General features: G+C 31.4%; 1 protein-coding gene across 1 annotated transcript; it reads right to left on the reverse strand.

The window, feature by feature from the left end:
- Positions 1 to 3,807: 3,807 nt before the first annotated feature.
- On the reverse strand, positions 3,808 to 6,815 carry LOC128161421 (tripartite motif-containing protein 2-like). Its single transcript, XM_052824703.1, has 2 exons — positions 6,747 to 6,815; positions 3,808 to 6,553 (listed from the first exon to the last, which is right to left on the reverse strand). Exon 2 carries the CDS (start codon positions 6,538 to 6,540, stop codon positions 4,885 to 4,887), a length of 1,656 nt encoding a protein of 551 aa, XP_052680663.1. The 5' UTR covers positions 6,541 to 6,553; positions 6,747 to 6,815; the 3' UTR covers positions 3,808 to 4,884.
- Positions 6,816 to 14,898: the final 8,083 nt, after the last annotated feature.

A 14,898-nucleotide genomic window follows, 5' to 3' on the forward strand; every position in this document is an offset into this window, starting at 1 on the left:
CCAACCGGAAGTTAAACTAAAAAGCTAATATACAAATAGATCCGTACATATCTACAAAGTCCGGCAACAAAATTGAAAAATCAAAAAGATTTGATTAATTAACATCACACGTATGCTTGTTATTATTTACTCTTGACAATACTTTTTTTTCAAATTATCCTATTTCTCGTCGCATACGTTATATCTACGATTTTCGACCTTCATAAAATCCATGTTAAATCAGTGCAATCATCCATCGACAGTCTTAATAAAATCCTACCATTTAACCACATCACCAATATTAATCTAACAAGACCCTCATTAGCGGTAAACAAGCTATTACCAACTCGCTGATTATGTATATCTTGTCCTCATGGTACCTCCAGTACCAGCCATGCCATGCGGTCGTCCTCATCGGCAAATACATTACCTTGCCGCTTCTCAATATGTCTTCCTCCTTGGTGCAGCTCTGAGAAAGATGACGTCATCACTTTCGCGGTGACGTACTACACTTGGGTTAATTACACAAAAAATGATTCATATAAGGTATAATTGATTTGCGTGATGAAAACAAATTCAAATAAGTAATATAAGTCATGATAAATCGTGTATTTTAAAATGAATATTCTCTAACACAACAAGAAACATTTTTGGGAAACGATTATTATTAAATTTTAAGTTTAACATACACCACTGTGATAATATTAGGATGTCTACCATTCTAAATATTCGTGTAGAATATTTGTATTATATATTATGTTTTATTATGAATGCAGCTTAAGACAATCACTGTTATTTATTTACTGGCTATTCGGACGATACAAAGCTTTTTGTCCCCCGAGACAGCAACTTTTTCACGAGATGAAGCCGAGGGAAATAGTTGCTGTCGAGGAGTACTATAAACATGCTATCATCCGAAAAGCCAGTGAATAGGTCTTTTATTAACCGAGAAAAACTGATGCAGATTTGCTAATGATCAACAAATTAAAGTTGTCAGACTTTGAGTTTAATGTAGCGACTCGGATTACCCCAGCGGTGTTTTGATTTTGAAAACGAGAAATCGAAAGCCGCCAAGTTTCGATGACTATTTATCATAGGTAGAGAGCAGGAAAACTATTTCACAATCAAAATAAAGAAGCAGGATTATTTGTTGTAATTTTACGTGAATAATATTCACAGAGGTATATATAAAAGTGGCTATATCGTCATTGGAACTGTGCAATTCAGAAAGTGTAAGAAAATATACAACACAACATAATTATTATTTTTACATTTATTTAGTATTTTAGAGAGAACAAGAAAAACATGTGCCACACAAATGTTTCTTATGGATTACAATTGCAATTCTTGCCTATATTATTTGTGTTTCAACCACAACAATAACGTAGTCATGTAGATTTATAATCAATAACAAATAAAAACTGCATATGGAAACTAATGTTGTTTGCAAAAAATAATTTCTATCTTTTATGCACATTATTTGTAACTGTCATATGAAGAAATATTTAAAGGAATTTAATAAAATCTACTTCCGATATTGTGATAAAATGACTTGCACAAAGTTTTAAAATGATCTGAATTATTTCAAAATTAGCAATTGTTTACTATCCTGATTTCAAAATTTTTTGTTCCAAAATCTATAGATTTTTATAATTATGCCTTATTTTGAACATTTGTAACTACGCTTAATGTTTAAATTTTTTATACTAATTTTTATTTCTATACTAGAATTTCATTTTCTTTAGAATGTAAAAACAAAAACTATTTCTAAAATCCATTTAGGTTGAAATATTGAAACTGCCTAATTTGGCATATTTCTTTATATGTTGGCGCGGAAAAAAAGAAAATATAACTTTTTAAACTGCAAATAATATTTCAAGGCCCGTCAATAAGAATTTTTTTTCTTCGGATTTTTCTTCGGTTCCATGCATAGTTCACAAGACAAACTATGTCGTATGCGGTATTTTAGCATTTTCCAATTTATGTCATTAATCGCTTTTTTATTATTTGAACTTTACGAATAATGTTTATTTTGAATTAAAATACGATGCTAAAAAATCCTTCTTCGCAAGTACTACTGCATGAACTAAAAGGCTACACAGTCAAAAGTGTGGTTTCTGTAATTATTTTACAAACATATAAAATGTGCAGTTCTATTATTTCGAAGTCCGTGAACCTTTTTTACCTCGGTCGGAAAACAGCCGACAGAAACTTTTTCGGATAGTATAGATACCCAAATGGTAACTGAGGAGCGGTTGAAACTTAAACGACGATCAACTGATTTATGAATTCATGCCAGCTTTAATTTTACTATGAATTTGTCATGAAGCTATAGCTCTTATTTTCATAAATTCAATATACGTCTTCAATGGGATACTGAAGAGGATCATGAGCATGGGAACTTTGTTTCTTGAGTTAATCAATAAATAACAATGCTTTAAAACATGTTATTTATATCATTGCCTGTAGGTTTTCAAAGGAATAATTCTATAAAGAAACCTGATGTCACGTTAGCGAAGACGTCTCTTGTTTTTAAATGGTCTAAGGAATTTGGCCTGTGTCATTAATCAAATGAAAGCTCAACAAAACGATCACCATTGACATCGTTCCAAGTTAGCGACATTAGACGTTATCGTTCGATCTTTTGGAAAGCAAACATGGTATATAGGTTCTTTAATATTTAACAAAAGTCAAAAGAAAGTCATGCTATTTGAGTTTCAAAATATATGATACCATAACTTGAATGGATTTGGACTTGAATCAAAAATTGTAATTCAATTTGCCAAACCTTGACTAATGCAAACATCAAAAGGTATGTTTGATCTCTTATTGAATATGCCTCGATACATAGATCAAACTAAGTTGATTTATTACATTTCACTTTGTATTGCCTTGTCTTATCCAAATATCAAATAGGAATTCAACCCAAGCAACAAAAGACATTTGCAAACACCAAAAACACAGATGAAAGAATGCTATGAAAAACATTTTGTTTGTTTTGAGGACTTTCACGTACACGTACACTCATAAAGCATTCTTTTTAGGTGCAACGCATGATTATTACCATAAAACACGAGAACGTTTGTCATAGCTTTTTACTTAACGCCAAATCATATCCATATTTGGTAATAATTCAGCAATACTTTTAATTAACGAGAATTCAAAACATTGAAATAATGTTCCTATCTGAAAACTATTTTAATGAAAACTTACACAATTGAAGCACGTCAAATGTTGTGTTATGTAAACAATAAACCATGTAATGTCGAAAGTCAATTTTCTACAAATTAGACCAAAAATAAAAACAAATAAAATGCGAACCTTAAAAAAGTTATTGTATTATCCAAATAAAGACGATATTTACTGTTTAATGGTAAAAAACTTAATTACTAAAAACAGAAAGTCTTCTATAATTGACTTAAAAGAGATAACGTCGCCCGAAGTCATTGAGCAATGTAAAGTGATACCAGCATTGATTCAACTCGAAAAAACACCAATGCAAACAATGAAAATGCATGGTAATGCAAATAATATGTCAAATGTTATTCCTGCATTTGTGTTTGAACGAAATATTATTTGGTCGTAGCAACTGTGTGTTGGACGTCAACTAGCCCGGAAAATGATTATCAGTTAATTTTGGTCAAACGAATTACTACAGGTAAAGTCATTTGATGTTCAATGTCTTTTCTACCATGATCATTGATATACTTAGAAAAAAAATTGAAATTTAAGAATAACCTAATATTTCTTAAACAATTGTGAGAAAATGAAAGGTCAAGTTGTATAGATTGGTTTTAAAATGAAGTGACAAATCAACAAGAGGCTTGATATCATTTATTGGACGTTGCGTGCTTTTTGAGAACAAAACATCCTTTTTTCGAATCGGGAAAGAAAATATGAAATGGACATATCAACAACAAAAACATATACACATTCACATATCATCAGAATATATTTTGGTGCATAAAATAACTTTCATGAAAAATATAGAAAGATAGCGACATTGTTTAGATGTTTTATATATTGTTAATGATTCTTATATCTTTAATATTTGGTATTCGTCCCCTTTTAATATTTAAGTTCAATAAATCGTATTCAGTGGAGAACGTATTATAGCAATAAACATTTTTCTTTGGCAAATGGGGAATTTGCGGTCATATTGTACATTTGAAAATAAAAATGTAAAAAAAAAATTTGAACTGATTTGTTTCTGCTCAAAACTGTCCACAACGGTTGTCAAAAGTTAAAACGGCAATAAATATGAGCTTCTGCAAGTTGTTTTGTATGTAAAGTACGCATTTAAGAACAAAGCAATACTTATCAATCACTTAGAACAGCTGTAAAACTGCGCAGCTGCAAACTTTTTTTGAAGATTTAAAAATCTGAGAAAATAATAGAGGGGTTCGATGGTGTCTTATCTACAACCATTTGTTGAGGAAAAGTTTGAATCTTACATATTATTGAGGTAACTTTGTCTCAAAATAAGGTACATTTTTTTTAATCATTCGGCATAGAATCTTTTATAGAACACGAATATTTAGTCTATTCGTAGAACTCTTTTGTCTATGGAGGCACATTGACATTATATTTTCATCGAGAAAAAAATAATGGCAACTTCAAACAATCTGGGTTAAATGGCAGACATCTTTTTTCATTACAATTATAGCTTTAATGTACCTCCATAGACACAGACAAAAATATCTGGTACTAATGGATGTATTTTAAAACCTATTTTAAAAATATGGCACTCTCTTGGTGAACGACAGAATTTTTATCAGATGAATTCATATCAATGCAAAGACTATTTACTTAAAATATTTAATATAAAAATTTTATTATTATCATTCTTATACAGTACTGTTCTAAGAAAATGTATGTTGACTTCGATCGAGTAAATTATTTATATCAAGAGTATTTGATTTTCTTTACATTTCCTCTTTTGTGCTCACACACAAACAAATCACCATCATTGTTCACACATAAACCACATGGAAACTCCAGATCACAATTATCAATGCAACTAAGAAACTGTCCATTCTGATCAATAATGTGGATACAATGGTTATTATAATCAGATGTTAGGATGCGACCATGGCTGTCTGTAGCAATACCAGATGGGGTGAAGCGTCTGCTGCGGGAAGCTGAACGATGTCTTGTAAACCGAAATCGAAACTTCCCATCATGATTTACCACCACAACTGCTTTAGCCCCAAAGTCGGCCACACAGATATCTTGATTTCTGTTCTCAGTTATGTATTTCACTTTATCATTCAATGAATACAGAGCTTTACCCTCTTCATTAAATTGAATTGTTTGATTTTCTATAGATCCCGAGTAACGAACAACTTTAGCTTCTGTTCTATCATATCTGTACATGGTAACAAGAAGATTACCAGGAGTAGCGGTTACACATAGGTAACTAGGTATCCATTCCTGAACTTCGATTACCGCCACACTTTTGTCATTTTCTACTTTATAAACTGTATATGTTCTCGGGTCAGAGTACATTAGAACCGAAAAACTATCAACAATTATATTATCAGGAACTACATTTAATTCTGTTTTAATTTCTCGGAGAAGTACACCTTCCATGGTGTAGCATTTAATTTCGCCTGTTTGTCCACTCATCCATAATTTTTCTTCATTCTCATACGAAACGCTGTGTATTCTGTCGTAACCAGATTTTATTGTGTCAACAAGCTCAAAGTCATGTAACAATACCTCCTCTGAAGTGCTTGATTCAACAGGGGAAGAGGCGGTTTCTTCTACTGACAATTGAGTGATATCCCCAAAGCAATTGTGCAGCTTATCTTGTTCTATTGGTTTTGGGCTGAATGTTGGCAACAATACATTAACTAGTGATGGAAGTTGGCTGAATTCTTTGTTATCATAGCTGTATTCAATTATTTGTGATATTTCGCTGGATTCCTGAATTTTCTTCAAGGATTCAGCAGTTCTTTCAATTGAAGATTTTGTTTCAATAATATCGCATAATTCTTTTTGCAAAATTTCAAGATGGTTTGATTTCATACTGGTAATTTCACTATTAAGCTTGCTTATAAGGTTGTCAATTTCTTTGTGCCACTCTTCTCCATGTTCTAAAATTGTTGTCGCAATGTTCTCGTAAAATACATTCAAGTTGGCAATCTTGTTTTCCAAATCCAGAGCAAGTTCACAGTAAGTTGGTTTTAGAACATTTTCCAAATCATATGTATCCTTTACAATATTCTCTTTCTTTGTCTCATAAACTTTGGTAAGCTCAATTAAATCATGTTCTCCGTGTTCTTTAGATGCTATACAAAACGAGCATACAAAGAATATACAATTTTTGCATTGAAATTTACAAGTTCTATTTTGATGTGTACCACACTTTGGAAAAATCAAGGAAGATTGTCGTCGGTGAAAAGGGACAACCTTATGCTTGTCATATTTATCTAATATATGTTCTCCTGTGCATGGATTGCAAAGGTTGACATGACAAAAATCACAATAGCTCTGTACTTTAGCGCTCTTACAAATTTCACATCGGGTTTCGTCCAGGGTACTGGTGCAATCATCCATAGTCGGTTATATTCTTTAAAAAAATGGAAGTTTGTACCTCTCCACTTTTTAAGTGATATGTTTTGACAATGATATTGGTTAAAAAAATGTTTTTGGTTTTATGATTTTATACTTAATACTGACAATTAAACAAACGACATACTATTTGAAAATATATCACATATATGGTCATAATGGTATACAAAAGATATAAATTGCATACATACCAATCAGAAAAGAACTGGTTCTGTGCAAAGCGGTATTCTGTTTATATTTTCAGGTTTGCGCAAACGGATCTAATATCAGCAGACAGCGATAAGAGGTTCAAAGTACAATGACCATTAAGTATGCCTAGGGCTGATAACATAAAACATGATATAAATAAAATTTAGTATTCAGTGTACCGTAAGTTATATATTTTCTCGTATATTTAGCTAAGAAACCAAAGCTTCCATACATTATTGTATGTTTTGCATTCCCTTTGAAATATTATTGTTAAACATCGCTCCTATATCTGTGTGATTTCCTTTAAATGGAATGAAAGATAATTCAATATTTTGGAAAATAACCTCATATTCTCGTTGATCATAGCAACAACAGTTTTCGGTATTTTGTTTTGTTTTGGTTTTTGCTTTGTGTTTCGCCTTCCGGTTTTTTTTTCGAGTTATTATTTTTTTTCTTTTGGTCTTTTTTTATGGGGGGGGGGCTATTATTTTTTGCAAGTTTTTATATATGGCAATAAACATATGAATTGTATTGCTAAAGCACTTTAAATCAATTAAAATTATAAACATATTTACTCATCATCTCTTGCCTTTTAAATATCTGACTTGCAATTGTCAAATTCTAAAGGTCCTAACAGAGTTTTTCATCTCTCTTTGAATGATTAAAAATATAAAAACCCGACTTTCCGAAATTAAAACATGACATGAATAAATCATTCTAATGTCACTTTTTGGTTCTTTATTATCACGATTGGAATGAAACAGGGTGTTATAAATCCAACTGGCAGTGTCAATCTTTTTTTTACGAAAACAAAAATAAAAAAATAAAACCACTAAATATTCAATTTAAACTGGTGCAGGATAATTATTTTTCACATAAGGGGCTAAAATCGACTGTCTAGGACCAGGCAAAGCCTCGTCCTAGACCATGAATATTTTTGTATAGAAACAAATATAAAAAAGTTATTCCAGTTACTAAGTTATAAGTATATTTTTAGCCATTTTTATCCGATTCTGTTAAGAAATTGAATTTATTAGACATACATGTTGAAATAAGAATCGGAAGCCATCTCAACCAACTTATTTTATGTGTTTTTTAAAATGAATTTAAAATATTTTTTAAAATTGGTATTTGTAACTTTTGTATGTATTGATATGAATTTTATGATGAAAACGTCCTTTAATCTGTTTCAAGGAAACTCAAGAAACAGCGTTTTTCTCTAAATGAGAGCTTCAGTACTTCAGGACTTTAGTATGTCCCGTATACCGACCCCGATGCATTGTTTAGAAAAGAATGAAAAACTCCGAAATTTTCCGAATGGATTATAGTCTCGATAATAACGCGCCAAACACGACAATGTACTAAGTAAGACCTACTTTACATTTACGAGTAAAATAAAAAAAATATATGATATTTCAATATTAACCAAAATTTTCTCAGCTGCTATTTATTGCAGATGCTTGAAATTTTAACACAGTATTTGTAAAGGCATGCCATATTGTAGGTAATATTTCTGTACCAATCGGATGCCAGCTTTCTGTTAAATGTCGACTTCGCTTATTTTGCATATTCACATCAGAGCGGGGGTATCATTAGTAACATTGGCTCACAGATATCTTGTTTTTGAAAGTCTAAAATATATTTTTCAGAAAGTTCAATTTGTTTTATTTCATGATTGGTATCTAAATAATTTTGAATCAAGTTTTATTTTTCAAAGGGATATGAACATGATGATATCCAAGAATGCGCAAAATTAAGCGCAATGAAAATTAGAGTTTGTCATCTTAAAAGATCTCTTCCTTTTTAATGCATTTTGTAAAAACGCATGTAGATGTGATCTTTGGATTAATATTTAATTGAATGGGGGTTCAACACCCTATCCTCCCCACACATTCTAAAAACAAACAGGCAAAAACCAAACTGTTTATAACAATTGAATTGACCGGTATTGGTTTTCTGTCTTAACAGATACCATATCGATTTCCGTTTCACTTCTTGATTTCTATAATACGATACATGTACTTTATATGCGGGTTTTTTTTTTTTCAAACAGTGACATATAAGAAAATATTGAATATCTCGCATGACGCCATTTTTAAGATCGTTTTATTTATCTTGTTTTTTATTCCATTGAAACATCAAACCAATATCCTTTAAAAAACAAGGATTTTATTTTATTTTACTTCATTCCCGTATATGATCATAATTACCATGATGTAATTCTAACATATGCCGTGTCTACAATAACGGTAAAATCGGGTATTTATTTTCCTTATATCTCATTCTGTTTTGAACAGGATATTTCAAATTTATGAACAGATCCGTATCATCAAGAAGACCATTATCACATTCATTTGCTTCAATCAGAGGCAATGTTTTTACAAGATTTCTTATATTTGGACTTTCTTATTCCACAACAATTGACAAGCAAGTTCTTATTTTAATGTCTTTCGTTGGTACGGATGCTCTATGCGATGTAATCCTTCATGTGGGAGGATAATGCAAATTTTTCAAATTTTTTTTCAAAGAGAGTATGACATTTTTACTTCGTAAAATAGTTAACCGATTAAACGTAAAGACGGAAAATGCTCTCAACAAAAACAAATGCAATCAGTCGATAGTTTACAAAGGTGTTTTATAAAATAACATAATGTAAAAATCAACAGCATAGTCACTAACGCAAGTACTGTTTTCTTTTTACATATTTCCCGAATAAAAACCGACATGTATCATAATCATTTTGCTTATGTAGTAATCGTCCAAAGTTTTGCTTAATGACCATGTCATCCGATCCAACTACTTAAATAAGCATCACTGATTACCAAGTATAGTAAAAAAAGGCAAGAAACACAAATATCCGTGGTATTCGAGATATCGGTGTTTGAGATAATGGATTGTTATTATATAGTCAATTAATTATGATCTATATAACCAGAATATCATCTAAACTATGTCAAGAATCTACCTGTACATGTGTTTATTAAGTTTATTTATATGTGAAAATACTTTTGTTTGAATTTTACTTGAATTTGTTCAAAATTTGTTTTTGATTTTTACTTAAACACACGTTAACAAGAGACATTTTCTTCATTGGAAATATAATATCGTTCAAGCTTTCAAAAATAAAATCAATGTCTTCATTTGAAAAACCAGGTTTCCATAGATGTTGATAACTGCACTTCCAAATATATATTATCAAGTATATATATTGAATGCTATCTAGTAATCCTTATATCATTATTTGATTTAGATTTGTATATTATATGGAATTGATGATTGTATTTAATTGTCAAAATTAGTGATACTTGTTTCTGTTAAAAAAAAATGCTACAGCTTGTGAAATTGTGTAAATTCTGTTTAGGTATACATTCATTTGCATAATTAAAATAAAATTCTTTTTGACAGGTTATAAAAATATACTCGTCTGATTACATTTAACAATAAAGTCAGGATGGATCAAGATGGGTGAACACTCTGTTTCTAAGCTTAAAATTTGCTCTTTTTCATATCGCCTTCAAATACTCGCAAAAAATTAGGGGATATTGTTAATCACAGTTATAAAAGTAACGGAGGAACTGTCCATTTAGATCGTGAATGTACACATGGTAGTTTGTATAGTCTTGAATCAAAATACTAATTTGGCTTTCTTTTGTTATACAAGGTAGTCAGAAAGTCTTACTTTTCGAAAAGTTAAGACAATCAGTGTATCGATATCGCAGACACAAAACATGATTACTACATGAACTACTTCTTCGTTCACCGTACACTCAGTTACACATATGTTTCGGTTTCTGTTTGCAGTGTTATATAATTTTGTTTCGTTGTACAGAGGTAAAACCTTATCATTGAATTGCATCATTCGTTTCTCTGTAGATCCCGAGTAACGGACAACACAGGGTTGAATTTTGTCATCACTGAACATGATAATCATTTTATGACCCGAATAAGTGACACACAAACTGCTGGGCACCCATCCCTGCAATTTAATTAATTCTTTTTTTTCATTCAATACTTTATTGACTGTCTTTGCTATTCCGTTAGAGTAAACTAAATCCCCATAACTGTCTATGGCTAAAACCTTTGGGATTTCCCCTGATTATGTCTTTATTGTATGGAGGAGTAAACCATCCATAGTGTAGAAGTAAATGTTTCCCGCCTTCCACTTGTCCATATCTTCCCTTGGTCGACATAAGAAACATGGTTTGATCTTTCATGTTTAGTTTAGAGTTTTGCAACTATTTCAAATCCATCCGGCAGTCTTCTGTCGAAACAATTTGGTGTTTCTGGTGACATTGTATTTCCACCTATAGCTCTAGATAATGGAACCATTTCCCCAGTGAGGCTATGCAGCCTATCACTGTCTATTGGTTTTGGAATGAATGTTGCTATCGATACTTGGGCCATAGGAGGAACCTTGATGTCATCATTGTTTCGAAACTGGTATTCAATTGTTCGAGATACTTCATTGGAGGCATCTAATGTCTTCAATCTTTCCAATGTTTTTTTTTTTTCAGTTAGAGACTGCGTTTGTTTGATAAAATCGAAATGTGTTCGTAAAATTTTGAAATGTGTCGATTTTATTACACTGATTTCTTTTTCATTTTGTTGAAAACAAAATTGATTTCTCTGTGCCATTTATTTTTTTGTTCTAACATTTCGTTTGTCAGTTTTTCATATTTTGCATCCATGTTGGCAATTTGGTTTTCTTAATCAAATATATCGTTTTCCAATGTATGAGAATTTTTTTTCTAACTTATCTTTTTCGTTTTTGATCATTTTCTTTTTTGTTTTATAAACTTCTGAGAGTTCAAAGAATTCATGTCTTTTATGCTTATCAGACACCATACAAAAAGAGCAAACTGAAATTCAACAGTTTTTGCACAAGAATTCGCAGATTTGATTTCTATTTATATTACATTTCGGTTAAATTAAAGCCAAGTTTTGTTGCTGAAATGGTACTATTCTATGGTTGTCGTATTCATCATATTTGTGTTCTCCTATAATGGCTTGCAGAGGTTAAAATGACAGAAGTCACAGTAGCACCTTACTATATTGGTCTCACAAAGATCACATTTGATGACATCTTGTGCACTATTTTCCGGATCCATAGTCGTATTTATTCTTTACACAAAATATCAAAATAGTACAGAGCGTCTCTTTTTAAGAAGAAAAGTTTATGAATTATTTGTTTACCTATGAGAATGAAAAATAAAAATATCTAATCATTAAAGGAATAAAACATTTCAAATCATTACAGATTAAGTAAAAAATAGGGTAAATAAATATAAAAATACACCTTGTTTCAACGTTAAAATATCAATATATCCACATTTTCATGTCCAGGTAAGAAACTTTCCACGTGATTTATTTCACCATACTATATGTAGATGGTCGGACTTCATCTATATGTCAATAAAACATGCCAAGTTACACAAGGCAAAAGATTCTATAAATGAAACGGTTCGCAAACAGATATTCGTTGGTGCCTATACGTCGCTGTTTGATATTTAAATATTTCGGATCAAAAACCTGTCCTTGTGATTTAAGTGTAACCCTTCCATAAATTTGTAAGGTGTTATAAATCTTTGAAAATCAACGAACAGAGAGATTAGAGGGAATATATTAAATTTGGATGCATATACCAAAATATTTCAATATTGAAGAAAACTTACTCGTTCAACATAAATACCTTTCAGCAATGCTTTTGATTATTGATGTTCAATACATCAGCACCTTGCTGTCCTTTTACTTAAGCAGAAAATAAATAAAGTTTCAGTAAGTTCAGTTTATGGAGGTTAAAACTATGCAAAACCTTTAAGTTATTGAAATTTGAATTGTGGAAACCCTTTGTTCAAGAAATGTATCCCAATTTGATACCGAGGTTGAAACTGCACAGAAGCTTCAAGTTTCAGTAAGTTTTCATTGCGGAAACCATTTGGATTAGTGGACACTCTTGAAGATTCCGTGCTGAAACATGTCGTAATTTAAAGTTATCTTAAGCATCTGCAAAGTTTCCGTAAGGTTCCGTAAAGAACGCTAAAACGAGATATTTTATCCATAGATAATGATATCTTTTAAAAATTTATTACTGTAAGCTTATAAATAACAACTCAGGTGTGGATCTTTAATTTTTTAGAGGCAGGTATTGCTATTTTTTCTTTAAAAAAAACCCTAAAATTAGTAACTGCAAACCAATTTATCTCCGGTTAATCCAGAAATTGCGAATAAAAGCTGCTTTACAGACACTAACTTTGAAATTATCTACAATGTCATTTAAGATTGTTTTAGTTCCAGAATCAACCAATCTGAAAAAAGACATATTGCCTGGTACAACCTTTGAGTTGTACAAAGTATTTGGCGTTATAAACGTCAATTTTATAAATTTAGATGCATACCATGGTGTGTGTAGATTCATATGATTGATATTTTTATTTATGAACGGTCTTAAAGGCTGATATTGTGAACCGGTCGGTATACCTCAGGTAAGTTAAGTTTGGGTGGAACCTAACTGAAAAAAACTGAAGCCCAGAAGAGATCATGTTTGCTTGTTTATACATGTCTGTATACACGGGGTGTAAAAATGCTTTTAACAGAGTTTTTCCAATGATAACAAAAATGTCGAATTTAAATAACAAGTAGGAAAATCCAATTATTGGTAATTAAAATGAATACATTAAAGCATGCAATATGGCCAAAAATCTGTCTTTTGTGTATGAAACTCTCCAAAGGGGTTCACTGGGCATTTCTTGCGAAGTTTTATGCAGTATACGACCATCGTACCATACTCAAATACTAATGCACCATGAATTCAAAACCAGATTGTATAACCCCAATGATAAGCTGCTAATGTGCACAATATTTCTACCAGTTGCGCTTGTACCAGAGTTATCTGCACTTGGTTTTCTACCGGTATTGGCTCGTGAAATTTCTCAAAGATACTTATAAATCGCGGATAAAAAAAACAATATTGATTTTCTTCATCATTCACAAATAAACAACTATATCTTTTTTTAAGAACGCTTTGAAGGATGATCGCCATTACACGATTTTGTAAACTAAAGTTAATTGCACGGTCGTCGCGAAGGCCAAACATTGACTCGGGATTCTATTGACTCGTCTGTCGACCTATTTACAACACAGATTACAAAAGCCATGATGCCTTTATTTGAAGTCGAACACTCTTTGAAACCACCTTACCGTAAAAAAACTTACTCAAGCAGAACGCTAATTGATAAACCATGGGTTACTCCGCAGTTAAAAGAAAAATACAACAAATACAGATATTATCTTAACTTGTTCAACCGGGATAAAGGGAGCAGTAATCACAGCAATCTGATGCAGTCAAAGAAAGAATATAAAACCCTTGCTGCTAAACTGAAGCGACAGTACATGCGTGCCGAGGGAAACATGCTTAATCAAGTTCGTAGACAAAATCCCATGTTATTTTATAAATATTTCCAAAATAAGAAATCTCATAAATCGGATGTCGAATCAAGTACATTTTTTAACCATTTTAAAGAGTTATCGTTAAATCGAAACGTGATGACGACGGCAACGGAAAACGTAAGGAGTGATAATTCGGCTGTGTTTGGTGAGCTTGATCAGGAAATAACAGAGAAGGAAATAGAGACGGCAATATCAAACCTTAAAAGAGACAAAAGCCATGGAACAGACTTGCTAATTAATGAATATTTCATTGAATTTAAACACAACCTCCTCCCTATTGTACACAATTTATTAAATAGAATTTTACAATCTGGTATTTTTCCTAAAATGTGGGCAAAATCAGTAATTGTTCCAGTTTTTAAGAAAGGTGACTCGACAGATCCAAATAATTATAGGGGTATAAGCCTAATAAGCTGTTTTTGTAAACTTTTAACTTCAATTTTAAATAACAGGCTTATAAATTGGGCTAATGAATACAATGTTATTACAGACGCTCAATTCGGGTTTCAACCCAACATAGGTACTGCAGAGGCTATTTTTTGTTTGCCTTCAATCATCAATATGTCTCTAAGAAATAAAAAAAAGATTTTATTGCTGTTTTATCGACTTCAAAAAAGTATTTGATACTGTAGAGCGTCTTAAAGTAAATCCACCCTCCTGTGACGTCATACATTTTACATAAACCATGAATTCATTAAAATTCTTGCA

Source organism: Crassostrea angulata, chromosome 8 (genome assembly GCF_025612915.1).
Source record: "Crassostrea angulata isolate pt1a10 chromosome 8, ASM2561291v2, whole genome shotgun sequence".
Lineage (NCBI taxonomy): Eukaryota > Metazoa > Mollusca > Bivalvia > Ostreida > Ostreidae > Magallana > Magallana angulata.